The sequence below is a fragment of the Onychomys torridus genome, chromosome 2 (genome assembly GCF_903995425.1).
Source record: "Onychomys torridus chromosome 2, mOncTor1.1, whole genome shotgun sequence".
Lineage (NCBI taxonomy): Eukaryota > Metazoa > Chordata > Mammalia > Rodentia > Cricetidae > Onychomys > Onychomys torridus.
In genome coordinates, this window is record NC_050444.1 from 167,402,240 (window position 1) to 167,425,348 (window position 23,109).

Below are 23,109 nucleotides of genomic sequence, written 5' to 3' on the forward strand. Positions count from 1 at the left end.
CAGTTATGAGGCCTGGCAGTTGTGACAAATGCCCTTAATCCCAGCACTCAGGAGGCAGAGCCAGGTGGATCTCTTAGTTTGAGGCCAGCCTGGTCCACAGAGTTCAAAACAGCCACGTGGCCATGGCGGGTGGTGGTGGTGCACACCTTTAATCCCAGCACTCGGGAGGCAGAGGGAGGTGGATCTTTGTGAGTTCTAGGCCAGCCTGGTCTAGAGATCCAGGAAAGGCACAAAGCTATACAGAGAAACTCTGTCTCGAAAAAACAAACAAACAAAAAACAGAGTGAGATCCAGGACAGGCACCAAAACTACTTAGAGAAACCCTATCTTGAAACAAACACAAAAAAACCAACAACAAAAAATTATAGTTATGAATTCTCAATGAAAATAATTTTATGGTTGGGTGTCACCATAACATGAGGAATTGTATTAAAGGGTCACAGTATTAGGAAGGTTGAGAACCACTGCTCTAAGGGAATCCATGTAACAAAGGGTATAGAAGTCACTGTTTGCTTTGCCTTGTTCATATACTCTGCATCAAGAACTCTGTGGTTCAGGCACAGTGATACTGTTGTGCACTTATCAGTTTGATGCAGGAGGTAATACAGCTTTTTCATCATCATGTATAATACTCCAGTAACGTTTAGATTTTAGATAAAAGTTTAAAAAAAAAACACAAACAGTATGTTTTGTGTTAGAATATTTTCCTTAACTATTCAGTTTAATTAAGAAGGGGTTTCCAGGGTTGGGGATTTAGCTCAGTGGTAGAGCGCTTGCCTAGCAAGTGCAAGGCCCTGGGTTCAGTCCTCAGCTCTGGCAAAAAAAAAAAAAGAAGGGGTTTCCAACTGTGATAGCACATTAGCACATGCCTTTAATTTGAGCGCTTGGGAGACAAAGACAGATTGATTTCTATGAGTTCAAGGCCAACCTGGTCTCTTTAATAAGTTCCAGGACAGTACATAGTGAAACCATGTCTCAAATAAAAAGTGGAGTTGAGGAATGTAGCTCAATTGAATGCTCGCTTAGCATGCCCAAAGCCCTGGGTTTGATCCCCGCACTATATAAACTAGGTGTGGTAGAACATGGAGGCAGACTTGGGAATATCAATAGTTTTAAGATCACCCCAAGTTATGTATTGAGTTTGAGGCCTCTTTCAGAGGACCCAGGTTTAGTTCCCATCACCTATACTAGGAGGGTCACAACCATCTATAACTCTTGTTCCAGTGGATCTGATGTCCTTTTCAGGCCTCCATTGAAAACACCAAGCTTGAACATGGCGCACATACATACATGTAGGCAAAACGATTACAATGAATAAATACATCTAGTAAATTTAATACTAATAAAATTTTAAGCCGGGCGGTGGTGGCGCACGCCTTTAATCCCAGCACTCAGGAGGCAGAGCCAGGCGGATCTCTGAGTTCGAGGTCAGCCTGGGCTACCAAGTGAGTTCCAGGAATGGCGCAAATCTACACAGAGAAACCCTGTCTCAAAAAACAAAACAAAACAAAATTTTTTTAAATAGACAATGTTCAACAAGCATCATAACTAACTGTTGTGTTAGGATAAGACATGAACTGGCGCCCGGAGGTGGTGATGGTGGTGGTGCACACCTTTAATCCCACCACTTGGGAGGCAGAGGCAGACTGATCTCTGTGAGTTCAAGTCCAGCCTAGTCTACAGAGCAAGTTCCAGGACAGCCAAAGCTACACGAAGAAACCTTATCTCGAACTGCGCCTCCCCGTCGCCTCCAAAAAAAACAAAAATAAATAAAGACATACATACGTTGGCTCTGGCACTCCACCATTGAGCAGTTACCCTGACTGGTACAAGCCAGCTAGTATTGGGCTTCTGTGGCCCAATGTTAGGGCTCCTCAACACAGGCTGTAGTGCCTTAGGCCACTCAGGCACTTAAATGCTCCTCTATCCTCTGAAGAAAACACACACACACCTTCCCCTCAAATCTACCAATGATTTTTCTTTTTTCTTTTAAAAAGGGTTTTGCTTTGTAGACCCAGCTAACCTAGATCATTTTCCTCTGCTTGCTGAATGCTGGCATTGAAGGCACACTATGATCTATCTGATCAGGGTGTTGGGAACAAACTAAAATCCTCTGCAACAGTAGGAAGTGCTCTTAATTGCTGAGCCAGCTCTTCAACCCCACCAGTGCATTTTCTTTGGGTTTTTATGAAGAATTGATCTTTGTAGTTTCAGTTCTGCCTTGCCAAGATTGGCTCATACCAGTAGTACGTTGTCACAGTGTCACACATATGTACCCATGTTTCATTGCCACCATGGCCAAGCAGCTGTTCTATGCTGGTTGGGCCCCTTCTGTTTTGGCCTGTTGAGGTATAGGGATCTCAACAAGCTTGGCATTTCATACCTCCCTAAAGATCAGAAACTGACTAATTCTGGGATTGGGGAAGGAGGATGCTGATTGATCTGTTTCCAAGACGTGGGTTTCCACTTGCCTGTTCCCCTATTGGTCCCTGACTCTCCTTATCTGAATTGTTCTCAACATCATCATCTCTCTGATGGATTTATTTATCTCTTTGGATCCTTGGTTTAAGTCTTCCATTTTAATCTGACTGAGTAGAGTGCAGGAAGATAAACAGATCATCAAGTAACAGGTGATCATGTGGAGTGAGGACTGGAAGCACCAAGATGAAGGCTGCAGTCTAGAAGGCACCATTTTGCACTTTGTGGCTAAACCCAGGGGAAGAGACTGTGTATAAACCTTCCTGTTTGGGTTAGTGCAGTGTATGCCTCAGTGGGTTAAGTGCTTGCCACACTAGCCTGACAACCTGAATCAGATCCATGTAATCCACATAAAGGTGGAAGCCGAGAACTGACTCTACAAAGTCATCCTCTGACCTCGACATGTATGTTATGGCATGTTCATGTGCACGATGTGCCTCCTCTCTCGAAACACCATTAGAAAAGACAGGTGGGCTGTGGTGGCTCACGCCTTTAATCCCAGCACTCTCGAGGCAAAGGCAGGCGGATCTCTTAAGTTCAAGGACCGCCTGGGCTACAGAGTGAGTCCCAGGAAAGGCACAAAGCTACACAGAGAAACCCTGTCTGGAAAAGCAAACAAAACATAAACCTTTGTGTTTAAAAATCTCAGGGGGGTGGGTTGGGGATTTAGCTCAGTGGTAGAGCGCTTGCCTAGCAAGCACAAGGCCCTGGGTTCGATCCTCAGCTTAAAAAAACAAAAAAACAAACAAAAAAGTCAGGGGCCTCGAGAGATGGCTCAGAGGTTAAGAGCACTGACTGCTCTTCCAGAAGTCCTGAGTTCAATTCCTAGCACCCACATGGTGGCTCACAACCATCTGTAACCAGGTCTGGTGCCCTCTTCTAGCCTGTAGTCATACATGCTGTATACATATCTTAAAATAAAATAAAAATCTCAGGCATCACCTCTGGAAGGTAGGGTGTATACAACATCACTTTGTGACCTCAGTTATAGAGCCAGGACTAGAGACTGCAGTTTCTGATCTCATTACTGATTTATGCTCCTACTACTAACTGTCAAATAAAAGAGACCCTGAGTCTTGGACCTTTCTTAAAGCTGGTGCCCCTGTCCATCAGGGCTGACCGGCCTTTCTGAGTGAGAGAGGTATAGTTTGAAATGCTAGGCTCTTGGTGTGGGAAGCAGCACAAAGGCTGCTTTAGGTTTTGGGGTAAAAACGTGTGAACAAACAACAGGCAGAGGCAGGCCGAGCTCCGTGAGTTCGAGACCAGCCTGGTCTAGAAAGGGAGTTCCAGGATAACCAAGGCTCTGTTACACAGAGGGACCCTGTCTGGAAAAAAACACAAAAATTAACGTTGCAGGGTTTCTTCCCCCATCCCTCCCAAGGTACACGATTAGAACTTGTTTGCTTTAGAAACGGTCCATGGGGATTTAGCTCAGTGGTAGAGCGCCAAGCGCTCGTGCCTGGGTTCGGTCCTCAGCTCCCGGTCCATATAGGATTTAGGACTTCTCACTTGAGATTGGCGGGAAGAGGTGGCTGTCAGGTTAAACAGGGCCACAGGAGCAGTATGTTCAGGAACACCACGGAGTTCCTGAGAAACAAAGAAGCCCTGCGAGTTCTACTTTGCCCCCATCATAAGCCCAGGCCTATTCCTAAACCATCTCCTGTCCCAAGAGGAGGAGCTCCAAATTCTTTCGTCGCGGCACCGCGTCATTTCCGCAGTCATACGGGCGCTGTGGAGAGACGAAACAACAAAAATACTGCTACAGTCCACGCGTGCGCACAGAGCACTATCGGGCATTGTGGACTGATGTAGGGTTTTGGTTGTTTTTTGTCTGGAACCGACGAGCTGCTGGAGAACTGGGGCGGAGAAATTGCTAGCGGGTGCCGAAGAGATGGACTGACGCAAGACGGGCGCCAGAGGGCGCTGGGTAGGGTCAGGGTGGGGCAGAACCCTTCCTCCACCTTACAGACCGGAAGTAGAGGGCGTTGGGTAGGCTCAGGGTGGGGCGGAACTGTTTACAGACCGGAAGTTCTCAAGGTCAGAGGCACAATGAATGGTCAGTTCTAACTTCCGGGGTTGGGTCTGTGGGTCGGAAGCTTGAAAGCTATAGGCTGTAGGGGAGCTGGAAAAATGAGAGGCCACCGGCCGCTGTCGGTCTGGTTCTGTTTGGTGCGTTCGAGCGTTGATACTACCCCGCGCTGTGGGTCGGGTGCCTGAGCAGAAAAAGTGGGTGGGTGGCTTGCGGGAGTCGCGTTGGTGGAGATAAGTAGAGGCAGGATTTAAGCCAAGAGGACGTTTGAAGATGCCTCATTGCTGGTCAGGGGAGTCCTGGGTGGTGGGGGTATGTGAGGCATGCGGCCTGGCCTGCCGGTGACAACTAATAACACTGTCCACTGCTTCTCCATGACCTCAACTGGTACCTGTATTTTAGCTTTGAGCACCTGTGGCCTGGCTGTCAACTCACCATGTTCCTGGCGCGCCTGACTTCACAGCTGGTCAGGGCTGTTCCCTGGGCAGGTAAGAGGCCCCGTGGACGCGGAAGCCACGCCAGGGTTGGGGATGATCGGCCCAGCTTGCCTTCAGCAGTCTTAACTTGATACTGGAATTTTGGGCCTGTCCACAAACTTTTCCCTGCGAACTTCGATGTATGAAGGGGTACATCACAACTTTAGGCTAAAGAAGAAGGTCCAGGTTTTCCCGTTTTGGGTGTACGTGTTGCCCACGTCTGAGTAGTAGTAGTGTTCTGATCTGGTGTGGTCTTACCAGTAGCGACTCTGTTGTTTCCCCTAGGTTTCAGTCGTTCCTGGCCTGGCTCCGGGGTGATCGGCAGCCATGCTTTTCAACCCCTTTACAGTTTGCAGCCTGCAAGCCTAAGTCGGGCTGCCTCCCTCCCTGGTAAGGGGTCCCAGTTGGAGCTTGAGGAGTTCCTAGTCCCCAGGAAGATGTCCATCAGTCCACTAGAGACCTGGTTGACTGCTCGATACCTATTGCCCAGACTGAATGTTGGGGTTCCAATGACTGTGGTTCCCTCCCACTACTACAAGTGTCCGCCCAGCCAGGAGGAGGAAGCCAAGCAGGGAGTCAGGGACGTCTGGGATGCCAATCCAGTGCAGTGCAAAAATGTGCTGAAGATCCGAAGACGGAAGATGAACCACCACAAATACCGTAAACTGATCAAGAGGACACGGTTTCAACGGCGTAAAGTCCAGGAAGGACGTCTGAAGAGGAAGCAGGTGAATATGGGCTCTCCCTTGGGCCTTGATTGGTAATGGTTGAGAGTGCTTGGCTTGCTGAGAATGAGTTGATTGCCTCCTCTGCCCTTGCAGATCAAGTTTGAGAAAGATTTGAAGCGCATCTGGCTGAAGGCAGGCCTGAAGGAAGCTCCTGAGAGCTGGCAGGCCCCAAAGATCTACATGAAGAACAAATGAACCTGGGGTCTCATCCCTTTGGTCCTCTTCCTGCTGCAGACCCATTATAATAAACGTTGGAAAGACTGAGTTATTCTGGGCTGGCATAGAGCTTCTTTGGTCTGGTGGGAACTCTCTCGAATAAGAACAGACTTCCATCTAGGAACCCAGACACCCAATCTGACTAATTTGTGCCTTCTGAAATGACAGCCTTGTGTAGAGATATGTGCTTTGGGATCACTGTGAACACTTCCAGGGAGGTGGGCTTCAGTGTGAATACTGGTGGCATTGGAGCTGAGGGGTATCTGTACTGGGGTGAGTGGTGATTTGATTATGAAGTGAGGGATGGTTTGAGAGTGCAAGGTAGGGAAGCAGAAAAGGTCAGGTTTCCCGAAAGATGCACATGGTCCCTTTAGGTGATAAGCCCTTTAAGTTGCTTGTCCTGTTGGCTGGGATGGTGTCATCTGGCCACAGGACAGGGTATTACCATTGGTGCCAGCCTTCCCAGATGCTCCAGCCACTTTTTGGCTCCTCAGCCTCTCCTGTGTTCTGAATTCTTCAGTGTGGGTGGGGGCACTAATCAGGAAGGTTACCTGAACAGTGTGTTGGTAAGTTCAGTGTTGAGGGCTTACCAAGGAAGATGCTGTTTAGAGTTTTAGCTTGAGGTAGAGACTCTTATGATTCCAGTGTCCCTACATTGAGAGGAATGTATACTCTGAACAGTTGGAGGCCTGGAAGGCCCCTAGCCTTGTATACCAAGGTATGAGGGAGCTAGGTATAAGCAGGGGAACCTGGATAGTGCATCTGTTGTGCCTTCGCATTTACTCTGCTCTCTGATAACTATCTCCAGAGTTAACAAATCTAGGGTAGACTGGATGATATTGATAAGCAAATGTCCCTTGGTATCCAGATGGGCCCCTGCTCAACACATGTGAATCAGTGAACGGGTTTCCAAAAGGCATGTTCCCAAAAGGGCATTGTGGTCTCTGCTTTAAAGACTGAAGCTAATTGGGTGGAATGCTAAAAACCTCTAATATTTTACTAGCTGTGTGTTTACTAGTGACCAGAAGGGGGCAGTAATGAGAGATTCTTGGCATCCCATGGACCTCTTGGCTGAGGACCAGAGCAGCTGGCTGAAAGCTCCTTTCAGGACCCCCCAGCTGTGATACTCTCCCTGGGCCTGGGATGAGTGGAACAGGGTCCTAGGGCCTGAGGGTCTAAGACTAAACCTTGGTGAAGGGTAGCCTGCCCTCTCTGAGCTAGTTCTGGCCTAGTCTGACTCTGCAGCCCCCTGCCTTCTGCTGGCACTTTTGGCTGTCTATAGCTGCTCCTGGTATTTCCTTTCAGCCCTGCCCAAGAGCTGCCCTGTGGCTCACCCCACACTTCCTTCTAGAGGAGAAATGAGGTTTCAATTCTACTGTTTGGAGTTAAGCTTCCAGATCATCGAGAGGCCTATAGGGCAGGAGACCCAAGTGGTTCAGCTACCACACACAGTGTGTCAGCTAGAAAAGAAGAGGCCCTAAGCTACTTCACCTTGTGGTTCCGACACAGTAATACCTTTTTTGGGTGTGTATGTGTGTGAGAGAAAGAGACACAGGGTCTCTGTACTCAAGGCTGTCTCAGGACTCACTGTGTAGACCAGGCTGGCCTTTTAAATTCAGAGATCCATCTGACTCTGCCTATTGAGTGCTGGGATTAAAGCCATGCACCACCATGCTTGGCCCAAGGGTAGTGGTTCTTAACATTGCCTAAATTGTATCTGGAGACGTTTTGGTTGCTAGAATGGGGATTAGAGATGGCAGATATTACTGGGCTCCAAGACAGGAATACACTACCACACAATTCCACACATACCATCAGTGCTGAGAATGAGATTGTTTTCTTTGTCACATATCATGGGTCACTGCGTGAGTTATCCCTGTCCAGTCTCACCCCCCACACCCCTAGTGCTTATGGCTTGGAAAACTTTACCCAGCCAGGATCTCAGCAATTTGGGGATTATATTTTTATCTTTGCAGCTCTTTCCAGGCCACAAGTGGCTATCCTTTCTTTCCTGTAGGGCCTCCACCCTGCCTTCTACCTTGTGGGATGCATAGCCCCTTGGTATATCCCTGTTCTGGGAAGATGCTATGAAGGAAGGCCTATGATTTGGTTCTGCTCCTAACTGATCAACCTGGCCCCTCCTAGCATAGTCATGGTTTAGATTCCTGCCAGGCCATGGTTGCTAAAAGTAGTCTTCAACCCATGATGGGTACCCCATCTTTTTTACCAAGACTAAAAGCTGATAGCTACCTTAGTGTGTCCTTTTGTGAGCTTATGTCCACCACATGCCTGCACAGCCAGCAGCATATTTGAGTACCTAGTGTGTTTCCTAACCAGTAAATGTGCAGGGTCTCCACATACACAAATCCTAGCTCTGCTGAGGAACTTTGGTCAGGGCACTGCCAACTCAGAAACCCCTGCGTGGTATACAGTACAGCTGTTAGATGCAAGCCTGACTGACCTTCCAATGAGTTTTACTTCCCACTGTCAGGGAAGTATGTGGCTGGCAAGGACAATATGTTCTAGATAGAGCAGAGCCTAGGAGGAGGATGGTCTTATTGCCATTGTGTTAGTCCATGGCTTGGGCTGTCCTGGCAAGGGCATGGGTTAGGGTTGGAAGGTGGGAAAACATCCCTGTGTCTAGGGCTCATGTTGATGCCATAGCAGGCTTTCTTGGACTGCCAGTCCCCAAATCATGAGATATAGAGAATTCTTAGTAGTTTTGAATGCTCAACCTTGTCTTATGCTTGTCCATCTAGCTCTTAATTTAACCTGTTTTTCTTCATCTATGTTTTGCATTGAGGATTTTACCTTTCTTTCGTTCTGTATGTCCTATTTCCCTGCTTCCTCCATGTTTGGCTGGCTGGCCCCTTGCTTCTCCCCACCTCTCCTAAGATTCCTCTTCCTTATTCTTTTTGCCTGGCAGCCCCACCTATCCCTCTATTGCCTAGTTATTGGCTGGTAAGCTTTTTGTTGTTGTTGTTTTGAGACAGGATCTCTGTGTAGCTTTGGAGCCTTTCCTGGAACTCTGTATCCCAGGCTGGCCTGGAACTCACAGAGATCCTTCTGCCTCTGCCTCCCGAGTGCTGGGATTAAAGGTGTGTGCCACCACCACTCACCTAGAAAAGCTTTTTTAACATGATGAGCAGGAATCAATGAATGAAGGGCCTGGAGCCATTTATGCTTTTCAAAGACATGTATTTATTACCTATTTCCTTCAACTGTACCTTCCTAACCTTCCGAAACACATGATTTTTGTGGCAGAACATTTTATTTTCAAGCTACAATACACCTGGACAGTATGATTCTTTTGTCCTCTGATGTCCAGGTATGCACCATGATACCTTGCATGCACAATTATAAACCTAGAACCAAAGAGGAGAACTCTGAAGTCTGACTTTATATACTCACTCAAACCATGAAATCCCAAATAAAGTAATTCTGGGCATTAAATCTCGAGGGAGCTTCCTAGTTGGTAAAGTGCTTGAGATACTTACATTTTCTCCATGAGGATTAAGGATCTTGTCCTTGAGACTATTCCATACTTTGCCCTATGTTGTACTTTGCCATTATTCAGCTGTATCCTTTACAATACAACTAGTGAAAGAAAAAAAAGGGGTGTGCGGCAACTTCTATAGGTAGGTAGGAGAGAACCTACCCTGAGTTACTGCAGGATAGAAGACCACAAGATAAAAGGTAGCCGGAGGGTGTTATGCAGACAAAGGGTGACCGTGTAGACAAGGGGACTGTATAGACCAATAGTGCTGCATAGATGGCTAGAGGCACTGTGGCTGGAAGAAGCATCAAGATCCTCCAGCCTTGGTTATGCTGTCTAGTTAACACCATATTTAGCACATACAAGCCATTTCTGCCAAGTCTTGCCAGAATTCCTTTTTGGCAGATCACAAACAATAAAATGTAGACAGTAGAAAACCTGGAGAGATGGTCAGCAATTAAGAGCACTGTTCTTGCAGATAACTTGAATTCAGTTTGAAGACATTGCCTTTTGGGTTACTTTTGCTTTGCTCATTTCTACAGAGCAATGAGAATATTTTTCAGCAACTTCAGCATGGATCCAATAATACTTTGGGTTATAACCCAATAGTACTTTTTGGTTTTTCGAGACAGGGTTTCTCTGTGTAGCTTTGCGCCTTTCCTGGAACTCGCTTTGGAGACCAGGCTGGCCTCGAACTCACAGAGATCCACCTGCCTCTGCCTCTGAGTGCTGAGATTAAAGGCATGTGCCACCATTGCCCAGGGACACACTCTAATTTTATTATTGTTATCAAGAGAACTTGCTTCCTGTTTGAAGATATGAAACACTGTAGATTTATTATTTATTTTTTCCTTCTGGTCCTACAATAAGCTGCTTCTAAGGAGCCATTATTTGTTTTTCAGAGAAACCAGGGTCTGAGCACTGGGTGAGTTGCTGCTCTGGGACTGCTGCATGGTTCTTTTTGGTTCTGTTAGTTGACAGAGATAGAAAATACATGTTATAATGACCAACTTAAATGCACAATATGAATTCCATGCATCTATGTAATTGATAATTGAGCTAACAAGGTCTTATCAAGGTCTCTGTAGCTAGCTAGATAACTCCATATAAGTTGTTCAGACCCATCCTGTTTATCTGTAATTTCTCATTCCAACTAGCAAGGATCTGGGTTCCCCATCTACTACCCCTTGGCTTTTCAGGTTCCATGTGCATGCATGTACAACAATATCAGAATGGCTGACAATTAAGATACAGTCCATGAGTGCAGTTCTCTGCCTTCAGCAGCCTGGCAGACATGTTCCTCAGATACCATGCCAGCATTCTCCCTTCAATGCTCTTATACCATTTGTAACACATTAAGATACTTTTGGCTGGGCGGTGGTGGCGCACGCCTTTAATCCCAGCACTCGGGAGGCAGAGGCAGGCCGATCTCTGTGAGTTTGAGGCCAGCCTGGTCTCCAAATCGAAAGGCACAAAGCTACACAGAGAAACCCTGTCTTGAAAATCAAAAAAAAAAAAAAAAAAAAAAAAGGTTACAGGCAGATCTCTGTGAGTTTGAGGCCAGCCTGGTCTACAGAATGAGTTCCAGGACAGCCAGGACTGTTTCACAGAGAAATTCTGTCTTGAGAAAAAAGAAAGAAAAAAAGATACTTTTGTGGGGCTGGGTGGTGGTGGTGGTGTACACTTTTAGTCCCAGTACTTGGGAGAAAGAGTCAGGTGAATCTGAGTTCAAAACCAGCCTGGACAACATAGTGAGTTCCAGGACAGCCAGAGCTTCATAGGTAAACCCTGTCTCAAAAACAAACAAACAAACAATAAAAAGATACTTTTGTCACATTTGGCTTTATGTCTTAGCAATTCCTCTCCAGCCTCCTAAGCAAGTTTCATTTTTAATTTACATATTTAAGATTCATAGCTGGTAGCCACAGTGGGGAGGCAAAGGCAGGCAAATGTCTGTGAATTTGAGGCCAGCTTGGTCTACATCAGTGGTTCTTAAACTTCCTAACGCTGCAACATTTTAATACAGGTCCTCATGTTGTGGTGACCCTCAACCGTTGCTACTTCATAACTGTAATTTTGCTACTGTCATGAATCATAATGTAAATATTTTTGGAGATCGAGGTTTGCCAAAGGGTTTGCAACTCACAGGTTGAGAACCTCTGGTCTATATAATGAGATTACATAGAGAGACTGTCTCAACAACAACAACAAAGATTTGGGCCTGAGCATTGTGGCACATACTTGTAATTCCAGCACTTGGTAGGTCGGGGCAGGAGAATCACGTGAAATTCCAGGCTATCCTGGTCTACATAGTAAAGTCCAGGCCAGCCAGTGTTATATAACATAGCAAGACCCTATCTGATAGAGGGTGGGTGGCAGTGAGATGGCTTAGTGGGTAAAAATGCTTACCCTACAAGCCTGATAATTTGAGTTTGATCCCTGGAACATGGTGGATAAAGAACCAGTTCCCAAAAGTTGTCCTCTATTTTAAAATTGATGGATTGTGGCCAACAAGACAGTTCACCAGGTAAAGGTGCTTGCCACCAAATCTGAAAACCTGAGTTCCATTCTCAGATGCCACAGTTCTTTGTACATTTTGACATGTACGCTGTGACATAGATGCCACAGCATACACACAAATGGATTGGTGGGGTGTCAGTGGTCAAGTGCTTTGAGGACATGTGTAAAGCCTGGTGTTCAATCTATAATGCCAAGAAAATAACTTGCTGTGTAAACCAGGCTGCCCTCCAGCTCACAGAGATCTCTTTGCCTCAGGCTCCCAAATGCTGGGATGTTAGGTTTGTGCCGTCATGCCTGGATTTTTGCTTTTTGTTTTAGATGATGTCTCACTATGCAGCTTTGGCTGATTTGGTACCCACTATGCATACCAAGAAGCTTTGCCTCCTGAGTGCTGGGATTAAAGGTGTGTGCTACCATACCTGACACAATAACAAGAAAACTGACGAGGTCCAGGAAGGTGGCACACTCCTTTAATCCCAGCACTCTGGACCCCAGTAGAACCAACAGACATTCAAGTGACTATTTCTAGGAAGTGGGTTAGAACTCATAGAGAACATTCTGGGGGTGCAGTTTAGTGGTGGAGTGCCTGCTATGATGTACAAGGGCTTGGTTTCAACTCCTTCATGAAAATCTCCCTAACCAGATTGAGGGTAGAATGGTGAACGTTATGGTCTAGAGTGTATGTGAACCATCTATCCTCCACTTCTTGGACATGAAGGGTCCAAACAGATCCTAGCACAATCCAGATGGACTTTTGGCCCAGCAGTTTGTCCATATTGGCCCCTATCATACCCAAACCTTACTGAGAAACCAGGGGCTATCCTTACAAAATGAATGCTTGTTTCTGCTCCCATGGAATTGTATTGGTCCCCCACTGCTGTACAAGAAGTCGCATTTGTTACCTCACAGTCCCATGGTCTAGCCCTGCTCAAAGTCTCAAAAGCCTGATGTCAGAGTATCTCCAAAGACTGGTGGCCCACTTCTAGGCCACCTGCAGAATCTGATTCCTCCAAGTTGTAGGGATGAAGACTTGGCTGGGGTCTAGGACTTTCTCAGCTCTCAAAGGTCACCCTCAGACCTTGTTGCCCACCCAGTGGGATTCTTAACTCTAGGGAACTGCTCCCCCTGGATTGGAGGGAATAGCTCTTTGCATCTGCTCTGGTAGAAGCTTTACCACCAAAGCAGGGACATTTTCTCACTTTTAAATGTTATGTAGCCTGATCAAGTGTGTATATGACTGTGCTGTCTGCTCACACTCACACAGGGGACTCCATGGTGCAGACACCAATGGCCATAGTCTTGTGGATTCTTAGAAATCTACTCACCATGAGGACTTGATAGGGACCATTTTCTTGTCTGTCCATGGTAGCTCTAAACCACTTCAGTATTTCTGTGTGCCATCAGGCCAACCTCTAGCCAGATGGCTATTCTTGTTTTATTTTAAAACAGGTTCTTACTGATGGTGATCCTCCTGCTTCAAACTCTTGAATGCTGTGGTAACAGGCATGTGCCACTATGCCCATCCATTTCTGTCATTTAGAAATGATCATAAGGGGCTGGAGAGATGGCCTAGTAGTTTAGAGCACTTGCTCTTACAGAGGACCCAGGTTTGATTCCCAGCGGCTAAAGGAGGCTAAAGGATCTGATGCCCTCTTCTGGCCTCTGAGTGCACTACAGGTAGTACACAGCCATTTACAGGTGAGACACCCATACACAAAAAAATATATTAAATATTTTTTAAATGATCACAAGCCAGATGTAGTGGTGCATTCTTTTAATCCTAGCACTTAGTATGTAGAGGCAGGTGGATCTCTGTAAATTGGAGCCCAGTCTGGTCTATATAGTGAGTTCCATGACAGCCAGAGCTATGTAGAGAGACCTTGTCTCAAAAAAAAAAAAAAAAAAAAACAAAAACAAAAACAAAATAAAAAAAAAAAAAGCAAAATAAAGGCTGGAGAGATGGCTCAGAAGTTAAGATCACTGACTGCTCTTTCAGAGGTCCTGTGTTCAATTCCCAGCACCCACATAGTGGCTCACAACCATCTGTAATGAGATCTGGCATCCTCTTCTGTATACATAATAAATAAATCTTAAAAAAAAAATAAGGGGGCTGGAGAGATGGCTCAGTGGTTAAGAACACTGGCTGCTCTTCCAGAGGGCCTGGGTTCAATTTTCAACACCCACATGGCAGCTCACAACTGTCTATAATTCCAGTTCTGGGTGATCCAACATCCTCACACACAGACATACATGTAAGCAAAAAACCAATGCACATAAAAAAAAAAACCAGTTGATTAAAATAAAATAAAATAATGAATAGATGATAAAAAATAAGTATTCTGGTCTATCAACAGGGCAAGGGCTGGTGCATCCATCTAATTTGAGTGCTTGGTGGGTGCTCAGTAAGTGCTGGCTAAATGAAGACCAATGTGGGTCTCTATGGATGAGTAACAGTGGGTGCAGAAGCTGCTCTCAGTTTGTGCCTGTATCTGGTCTGACTATAGTCCTTGGGACCATAAGAAGCCTGTGGTGGGGCAGTTGGGCCTGACTGAATCTCTGGTCCTGTGGTTTTTCTTCCCAATGAGCTGGGCTGCCTGGAATGTCCAAGTCACCAGGAATAGCAGCCAACATCAGATTCTTAGTTTTTGTGCCTAGTGGGCTGGCTGATACCTCTTGTCTGGCCACACCCCTAAAAGAAGGAGATAGGTCTAGGGCTCTGGGTTGGCTGAGGCTTTGCCAAAGTACCACGAGGTCAGTGGTTTTGCTTTGCCCTGGTCTGTTCTTTTCCTACAGGGACAAAGATTCTAGATGGGGCTGGGAAGCAAGGGATAGGGAGCTGGGGGCTCCACAGTAGACTGAGGAGCTGGAATGGCCCAGGCCCTTGACTGTGGGAGGGGCAGGTGGCTTGGTTAGCAGCCCAGGCTGCCTGCTTGGCTCCAGTTCTTGTCTGTGGCTATTTCCTGCTTAAGGATGTGGGGGGGGGGGGTTGGGAGGAGGGCAAACAGACCTCTGCTGTCCATCTTGACTCCTCTGGCCTAAAGTAGAGGATAGGATAGGGGAAGAAGGTGTTGGCCAAGGGCCATCTGTTTCCATGTGTGTCTCTAGGGAGTCAAGGCTCCCATAGATATCAGCATCTGGCCTGTGACCTGGAAATAAATTATTGGGATTTGCAGTTTGAGAATTCCCCAAGTCTGCAATCCCTGAGTCTGCAAAGGGAAGACCTGGGCAGAGGTATGGAACAGGTGTCCCAGACTCCTAATATACTCTTCCTCTGTCTTCTACCTTGAACCTGGTCACCACTCATATTTAGGATCAGGCCTGGGTCACCTCTGTGACCTTCTAACACCTCTGTGTTTTTCCTGAACACTCTCCTTCCATGGAAAGAAACAGGATAGAGGATAGCTTAGGACAACCATGGGAGAGTGGAGAGGAGAGACAGATATAGCAGCAGTGAACCTCCTGAGTGTGGGGTAGAGACACACACTGTGGCAAGTGAGGCATCCACACCACTTAGAAAAGCAGAAGGTAAGGCCAGAACAGGGGAATTGGGGGATGGCCTGCTGGGTGGGACTTGTTTTTCCAGAATAAAAGGCCCAGAGAAGAGCTGGGGGCCAAGTTCATGCTCTGCCTGGCACAGATCCTGGATGGCTGGCTCCCTTAGGTACTGAGGGACTTCTTATAGCCTCATAGCTGGTCCTCCCTGTTTCCCCCTCCCCTTTAATAGCCAGCTAGGCTGAGGTCCTGGCTTGTCTGAGGACTTGGGGACCCCACCCCAGCCTCCAGGGATAGGGCCTGTACCTATTACTATCCAAAGAAGTGGCCTAGACTGCTTAAGGGCTTCTGAGGTTTTTTGGATTCTTTTCCTTTCTTGTTCTGTGGTTTGCTTAACTAGCAGGAGTGGGCTGGTACACAGTGCTGCTCTGTTATTTTCCATTTGTTTATATGATTTTGTTTTCCCAGAGCTTCAAATTTGTGCTTTCTGTTGGGAGAGCTCCACTCCCCTTTCCTCCAAGTAGAGGTTCCCAGATCATAGCACTTCAGTCCTGGTTTCAGGACTCTGGGTTTGCCTTATGAATGTGGACAACTCTAGTTGTGTCCTCAGTGCCCAGAGGTCCTACCACTCGCCTCCCTGATTGGCTGTTCTTTGTTTTGTTTGAGACAGGGTCTCACTATATGTAGCCATGGCTGCTCTGGAATTCACTATGAGGACCATCTTAGCCTCAAACTCATAGAGCTCTGCCTCTGCCTCTCAAGTGCTAGAATTAAAGGAGTGGGCCACTGTGCCTGCCTTTCTTGATCCTAGAGATAAGTGGACCATAGTGCCATCATGTGGTCCTCAGGTAGCCCACTATGGTCCCAGAGAAGGGCATAGTAAAGTCACCCTTATCTAAATTGGAACTGGAAGAGCCACCTGATCTGGCAAGGAGAATACAAGAATAGAGAAAGCAGCCCAGGTTTTCTGGTCTGGCTGACCACATGGGAGAATGTCAAAGCCAGGGATGCAGATCATTCACCTTCAAACACCAGTTCTGCTGCAGCTCAGAAAGTTTACCAGATGCTTGGCACTCATATGGCCTCAGGAATCCTCACATTCAGGCCTCTTCATCTGTCCTAGGACTGAGCTACTGCCCCACCCCAGGGATGACCGGTGACTGGCTGAGCATTTACTCAGACCCTCCCACCTTCTAGGCCTGGACCGGGTGGCTGCAACACAACAGGCCAGCCAAGGATGGGGGAGGCCAACAGTAGAGCTGCACAGTGGGCGGGGCACAGACCCGGCCCACAGCTCCGTGATGTCAGCGGGTGCTGGCAGGGAGAGGGGGTCGGCTGTTTTTCTGGAGAGTTAGAGCTGAGTAAGACAAAGCACAGCCCGGTCCCTTCCGGCGCCATGGAACTGCTGTCCTGTGTCTTGCTGTGGAAACTGGTGCTTCTTCAGAGTGAGTGTGAGAGATGGGACTGGGTGTGGGACAGTGAGTTGATGAACTCTCTGTGTTTAGGCTGGGAGGGGTAGGGAGCACTCATCAAAGAAAAGGACCAGGCTGGTGCCTCAAAACAGCAATTCACTTTCAATCATGAAGCCTTAAGGTACTCTAACAAAAATCCCAGGGGCCCTAACTAGGGAGGATGTAGCCAAGGATGCCTCCCGTACCCATTCTTTGTGTGCTCAGGGTGCAGTCCTCCCAGATGTGGGGAGGGAAGTCAGTGTGGCCGACAACTAAGGGCTAATAGAGTCTGTTCCAACGCCTTCTTCAGGGGCCCCAGGCCTGCCTACTATGGCCTGCTGACCAGGCACATTTTTCCTAGAAGCCTAGGCCCTAAGCCACTTCTCCACAGCACTGTCTTGGGCCAGTGGTGGCAGATCAGGACTTACTCCCCCTGTCACCTGTTGAGACTGTAGCAAAGGGCTTGCTGCACCCAGGGTGGGGTGTGTAGGACAGGGCTATGAATGCCTGAGGTGGGAAGGTTCCTAAAGGTTCAGCACAGATGCATATACTACTGCTGGTTGCCTCAGTGTCCTGCTGGAGCAGTTCGGAAGGACTTGTTGCTATAATGTGGCAATGGTTACTTCAAGTTCACAGTCAGAACAAGACTGCATAGAGTCACATCCTTCCCTACTACTCATGACCAGATTTCTTGGTTTCCCATTTACCAGAGCCGTTTGTACAGCCAGGAAGGTGATACTAAGGGTGTTGCTGGCAGCTTCCCTACCAGAACTAGTTAAGCGGGCATGATGGCAACAAACTGCCAAGACTGCGGGAGGCCCCAAGGGGTCTTCCGGCTGGTGGGTCCTGGAAAGCAAAGGTGAAAAATGCCTACAGCTTTACTCTTTCTCTCCTTACAGGCCTTGAAGTCCTTCTGTACTCAGGTTAGTGTCCCATACCCATCTGTGGGCCAGGCCCCTTTAGGGTCGGTCCACTTCTCTCCTAACCCATCCTGCCTCCATCTTGACTTTTGCCGTTGACTCCCTCTTCCTGACAAGGACCCTCAGGGACCGCAACAGCCAGCAGCTCTGTGGTGTCTGAGTCCGTAGTGAGCTGGGCAGCCGGAACCCAGGCGGTGCTGCGCTGCCAGAGCCCGCGCATGGTGTGGACCCAAGACCGACTGCATGACCGTCAGCGCGTGGTCCACTGGGACCTCAGCGGAGTCCCGGGCAGCCAAGGACGCCGACTCGTGGATATGTACTCGGCGGGTGAACAGCGAGTGTACGAGCCGCGCGACGACCGCCTCCTACTGTCGCCTTCTGCCTTCCACGACGGCAACTTCTCACTGCTCATCCGTGGTACGCAGTAGAACCGTGGTGGGGCTGAAACTTTGGCAGGAGTAGAAACATTGGCAGGGGGCGGACACACACCTTTGAGGAGACTAGGCCTATGAAAGGGTGGAGCCTTGGAAAGGCGGGGTCAGAACCATTTAAGGGAGGGCCTATGGAGGAAGATGGGTCCCAACGCTGAGGTTGTCTTCTGCGAAGCAGCTGTGGAGGAGGGAGACGAAGGGGTGTACACCTGCAACCTCCACCACCACTACTGTCATCTCTACGAGAGCCTGGCCGTGCGCCTCGAGGTCACCGATGATCGTGAGTGTGCCCCTCACTCTCCTTTGCTACTGCCATCCCTGCCCCACCCAGTCTTCCCCTTCCTCACCTCTGCGGGGCAGTGATCTGGCTGCCTCTCTCAATGCATCCGCAGCCCTGTTAGCTCGCACGTACTGGGACGGTGAGAAGGAAGTGAAGGTGGTGGTCCGCGGTGCGCCGGCTCTAATGACTTGCGTGAACCGTGCGCACTTGTGGACTGACCGTCACTTAGAGGAGGCGCAGCAGGTGGTCCACTGGGACCGACAGCTACCTGGGGTGCCACACGACCGTGCTGACCGTCTGCTTGACTTGTACGCATCTGGCGAGCGCCGCGCCTATGGGCCGTCCTTCCTGCGTGATCGTGTGGCAGTGAACGCCGACGCTTTTGCACGCGGCGACTTCTCCCTACGCATAGATGCTCTGGAACCGGCTGATGAAGGAATCTATTCCTGCCACCTGCACCACCACTACTGCGGCCTGCATGAGCGCCGGGTCTTCCACCTACAGGTCACGGAACCCGTCTTGAAGCCACCTGCTCCTGCCTCTCCCGGTAATGGGTCTGGCCACAACAGCACTCCTGGCCCAGGTGTGTGCAAGTGTGCAGCCTGCAGGCACCGAGAAGGGGTATTGCTGAGAGTATCTTCCTTCCTTCCTTTCCTTTTTTCTTCCTTCCTTTTCTTTCTTTCTCTCCTTTTTTTTTTTTTTTTTTTTGAGATGAGGATTGAACCCAGGGCCTTGTGCTTGCTAGGCAATCGCTCTACCACTGAGCTAAATCCCCAACCTCCCCCCCTTTTTTTGTATTGGTTTTTGTTTTTCGAGACAGGGTTTCCTTGTGTAACCTCAGCTGTCCTAGAACTAGCTTTGTATACCAGGCTGGACTTAAATTCAGAGATCCACCTGTCTCTGTTTCCTGAGTGCTGGGATTAAAGGCATGCTCCACCACACCTAGCTTATGGAGGGTTTCTGATGCTTGCTACTTCCCTGTAGATCCCACGCTGGTAAGTAGATCCCGAAGCCACAGTGTCATCAACGTCATTGTCCCAGAGAACCATGCACATTTCTTCCAGCAACTGGGCTATGTGTTGGCCACGCTACTGCTATTCATTGTGCTGCTCATCACTGTAGTCTTGGCTACACGCCATCGTCACCATGGAGGTAAGTCAGGGCCCTTAGAACAGAGGGGCCCAGATTGGCTGAGGACAGTGAGACCGACTTGATCCTCCTGTCTTCACAGGATGCGAGACCTCAGACAAAAAAGCTGGGAAACTGAAGGGGTGAGTTTGCCTGCCCAACCCTCCTCCCAGACCTGCCCTGCCCTGCCCTCCTACACTGCCATCTCCCTTTAGGAAGGATGTGAACATGATGGAGTTTGCTGTGACCACAGGGGACCAGGCTCCTTATAGGACTGAGGACATCCAGCTAGGTAGGAGTGAGGACCACAAGGGTCCAGGGGAAGTGCATTTTTGGGTGGGACTTATTCTTTTCTTCTAACCAGATTACAAAAACAACATCTTGAAGGAGAGGGCTGAAATGGCCCACAGTCCCCTGCCTGCCAAGAATGTGGATCTGGATAAAGGTGAGCAGTGGAGGGAGACCCCAACATTCCCCCATCCCATGTGTGACTCTACCCATTCCCAGGACCCTTTGGATAGGAGACTTCTGCCATCTTTTCTGAGAAGGCCTTGGGAAGTCATGCCAAATGTCTTCCCTGACTTTCCCACTGGAACTAAGGGACAGAAAGTAGACACTAGCCATTTTCTTGGCTTCCAGAGTTCAGAAAGGAGTACTGCAAATAAGTGGATCCTGAGCTTCTGGCTGGGCCAGTAGCTCTGTATCAAAGGATGTCTCCATGACCCTCCTGTGGCACTCCTGGATTCTTCTCAGTGGCTGGTCCCGCTTTCCTATAAACTTGGCCTGAACTTGGCAGAGCAGCTGCCTTCACTTTGTTCTTCTAAGAATCACCCTCATCTTGGTGAGCAACTGTGGGTTCCCTAGGGACTCTGATATAGTATAGTTGCTGCCCACTGGTTGGGAGTACAGCCTGTGCCCACTGGTGGCTGTACTCCCAACTTTGACACAACAGACATAGATCCCTTGTTAATGTCCACCAAATGGACAATCTCTCGTGGCTTCTTCCTGCTAGGGCCAGAAAGACACTTAACGATAGTTAAGTCACCAGTTCAACACGTTAGCCATTGTCTTGGGGAGCTTGTCTTCCTGGATGCACTATGCCTATGCATTACTCAGAGCCCTGCTGTCATATGTTCTGACTTGTGGGCCCATCTTGCTGCTTTGGGCCACTTGGAGCTGGCCCATTGCCCCTTTTCTGCTTCTGATCCCTTTCTGCTGAATACCTTCTAAGAGTTGCTGGGTATCATGTGACTCTTGGCCTTGACATCCCTCCCTTTCTGTGGTCCGGGATTGGAGCTCCATTTGTCCTCTATTTTGGCTGAAGATGGAGGAAGAGGGTTCTGAGTGGCCTATGCTGCCACATCAAACAGCTCCTACTGGGGAAGTTTTCATGTCATAATAAAAACACATCTGATTTTTAGCCTTGGCCCTGCTATTCCTCTTCTGTTCAGGGAGGACATATCTCCCAGGTGCTCTCATAGCCTTCATTTGAGTTCCATTGTCCTTCCCTACCCCCTCCAGTGGAAGATCTATGTCTAGGTCCTTCTAGGCTCAGATGTACTATGACACAGGAGCCCATTTCTCATGGTGAAGGACTTCCGGTCCCTTTTCCAAGTGTGTGTGTGGACAGGAAGGAGGGGGGAGTATACAATGACAGAGAGGGAGATAGAACATAGAAGGAAATGGTGCTGGCCCAGTTCTTTTTTTTTTTTTTTTTTTTTTTTTTGATTTTTTGAGACAGGGTTTCTCTGTAGCTTTGGAGCCTGTCCTGTACTGTACTAGCTCTGTAGACCAGGCTGGCCTCAAACTCACAGAGCTCCACCTGCCTCTGCCTCCCGAGTGCTGGGATTACAGACGTGTGCCACCACCACCTGGCCACTGGCCCAGTTCTTTGAGAAGCAGATGCCAAGATGGAGTAAAAAGAAGCAAAGACAGGCAGGAAGGCTCTCCAAGGATACAGGTCTGAGGAGATTCCATCAGAAAGAGCCCCAAGAGGCAGGGCTTGGCCAACAGGATCAGGTATTGGTTTTCAGGTTCCCCTAGGAGCTAGTCATGACTGGGCTGTGTGACCTCAGCAGACTCAGAGGTGAAAAAGCAGCTAAGAAAGGGCACAGACTTCTATCCCCCACTCCCCTTATAAAGATTTATTTATCATGTATACAGTGTTTGGCCTGCATGTATGCCTGCAGGCCAGAAGAGGGCACCAGATCTCATTATAGATGGTTGTGAGCCACCATGTGGTTGCTGGGAATTGAACTCAGGACCATCTGGAAGAGCAGTCAGTGTTCTTAACCTCTGAGCCATCTCTCCAACCCCCTCCCACTCTCTTTTAAAAAATTTAAAAATTTGGGATTGAAGAGATGGCTCAACAGTTAGGAGCACTGGCTGCTCATCTGGAGGACCCAGGTTCAATTCCCAGCAGGCACATGGCAGCTCACAACTTTCTGTAACTCCAGTTCCAGGGTAGCCAACACCCTCACACAGACATACATGCAGGCAAAATACCAATGCACATAAAATAAAAATAAATTATATATATATATATATATATATATATATATATATATATATATATATCTTAATTTTTATCATTTTATATATGAGTGTTTTGCCTGCATTATGTCTGTGTACCACATGTGTGCAGTGCTCATGGAGGCCCAGATGTTTGTTTATTTGTTTGTCTTGAGACAAGGTCTCACTATATAGCCTGGTCTGGAACTCAGAGATGCACCTGCCGCTGCTTTCCTAGTGCTAGGATTGAATTAAAGGCACATGCCATCACATCCTGTTTTGTTTTTTTTTCATTTATATTATGTGAATGTTTGTAGATAAGTGAATGGCATGAATGTAGAGGTCAGAGGATAAGTTGCAGGAATCTATTCTCTCCTTCCTCAGGTGGGCTTCAGCCTGCACTATGTGGGTCCTGGGGTTCAAACTCAAGTCATCAGACTTAGCAGCAGGCACCTTAAATAGATGAGGCATCTTATTGGTCCCATTTCTTCACTCTTGCCCCCCTCCAGTGCTCTTCCAAGAATAGTGAGGATAGGAAAGGATGACAATCACCCACAAGGACCTCAGTGACCTGTTGAAGCATAGTCTGAGGATGTACCCCTCACACTAGTGGCCTCTGAACCCATCAGTGCTAGATAAGACCACTCCTAAAAAGGCACAAGTTCTGGCCTCATATCCACCTCTTTTACAGTGATCCAACCTGCCCCTGTCAGCATCAGCATTAGTACCAAGACTCCTACCAGGCCTCTGGCTTCTAGTTCCTATTATTTGTGGTGTCAGATGGGAACTAAGGGTGTCTGGGCTGTGAGGACCCTTGAATATGAGTGCTTCTGATCAATAGATCAGTAGCATCTTTTTTTTTTTTTTTTTTTAATAGCTGAGGATTGAACCCTAGCAAGTGCTCTATCACTGAGCTAAAACCCCAACCCCGATCAGTAGCATCTTGTGTCTGG

At 48.0% G+C, this 23,109-nt stretch overlaps 2 protein-coding genes across 6 annotated transcripts; both read left to right on the top strand.

The window, feature by feature from the left end:
• The first annotated feature begins 4,218 nt into the window (after positions 1-4,218).
• Aurkaip1 (aurora kinase A interacting protein 1) lies at positions 4,219-5,979 on the top strand. Of its 3 annotated transcripts, none has more exons than XM_036178699.1 (4): positions 4,219-4,405; positions 4,910-4,995; positions 5,269-5,711; positions 5,805-5,979. In XM_036178699.1, exons 2-4 carry the CDS (start codon positions 4,944-4,946, stop codon positions 5,904-5,906), a joined length of 597 nt encoding a protein of 198 aa, XP_036034592.1. In that variant the 5' UTR covers positions 4,219-4,405; positions 4,910-4,943; the 3' UTR covers positions 5,907-5,979. The 3 variants fall into 3 exon arrangements, with proteins under 3 accessions (XP_036034592.1, XP_036034593.1, XP_036034591.1); XM_036178700.1 differs by lacking the exon at positions 4,219-4,405 and adding an exon at positions 4,462-4,534; XM_036178698.1 differs by lacking the exon at positions 4,219-4,405 and adding an exon at positions 4,551-4,647.
• A 64-nt stretch (positions 5,980-6,043) lies between these two features.
• Positions 6,044-21,071, top strand: Mxra8 (matrix remodeling associated 8). 3 transcript variants are annotated; one of them, XM_036178697.1, is made up of 10 exons: positions 6,044-6,200; positions 17,786-17,809; positions 17,924-18,223; positions 18,416-18,517; positions 18,630-19,100; positions 19,502-19,669; positions 19,749-19,788; positions 19,861-19,937; positions 20,010-20,090; positions 20,285-21,071. In XM_036178697.1, the coding sequence occupies exons 1-10, from the start codon at positions 6,089-6,091 to the stop codon at positions 20,308-20,310; spliced, it is 1,401 nt and encodes a 466-aa protein (XP_036034590.1). In that variant the 5' UTR covers positions 6,044-6,088; the 3' UTR covers positions 20,311-21,071. The 3 variants fall into 3 exon arrangements, with proteins under 3 accessions (XP_036034590.1, XP_036034588.1, XP_036034589.1); XM_036178695.1 differs by lacking the exon at positions 6,044-6,200 and adding an exon at positions 16,618-16,886; XM_036178696.1 differs by lacking the exon at positions 6,044-6,200 and adding an exon at positions 16,619-16,880.
• Positions 21,072-23,109: the final 2,038 nt, after the last annotated feature.

Excerpts from the sequence above, each read along its gene's own strand:
- Aurkaip1 (XM_036178699.1), top strand. The coding sequence starts at position 4,944 with ATGTTCCTGGCGCGCCTGACTTCACAGCTGGTCAGGGCTGTTCCCTGG. Across the intron at positions 4,996-5,268 it reads CAGGGCTGTTCCCTGGGCAG|GTTTCAGTCGTTCCTGGCCT; the intron begins GTAAGAGGCCCC and ends TGTTTCCCCTAG. Across the intron at positions 5,712-5,804 it reads GACGTCTGAAGAGGAAGCAG|ATCAAGTTTGAGAAAGATTT; the intron begins GTGAATATGGGC and ends CTGCCCTTGCAG.
- Mxra8 (XM_036178695.1), top strand. The coding sequence starts at position 16,673 with ATGGGGGAGGCCAACAGTAGAGCTGCACAGTGGGCGGGGCACAGACCC. Across the intron at positions 16,887-17,785 it reads GGTGCTTCTTCAGAGTGAGT|GCCTTGAAGTCCTTCTGTAC; the intron begins GTGAGAGATGGG and ends CTCTCCTTACAG. Across the intron at positions 19,938-20,009 it reads GACTGAGGACATCCAGCTAG|ATTACAAAAACAACATCTTG; the intron begins GTAGGAGTGAGG and ends TCTTCTAACCAG.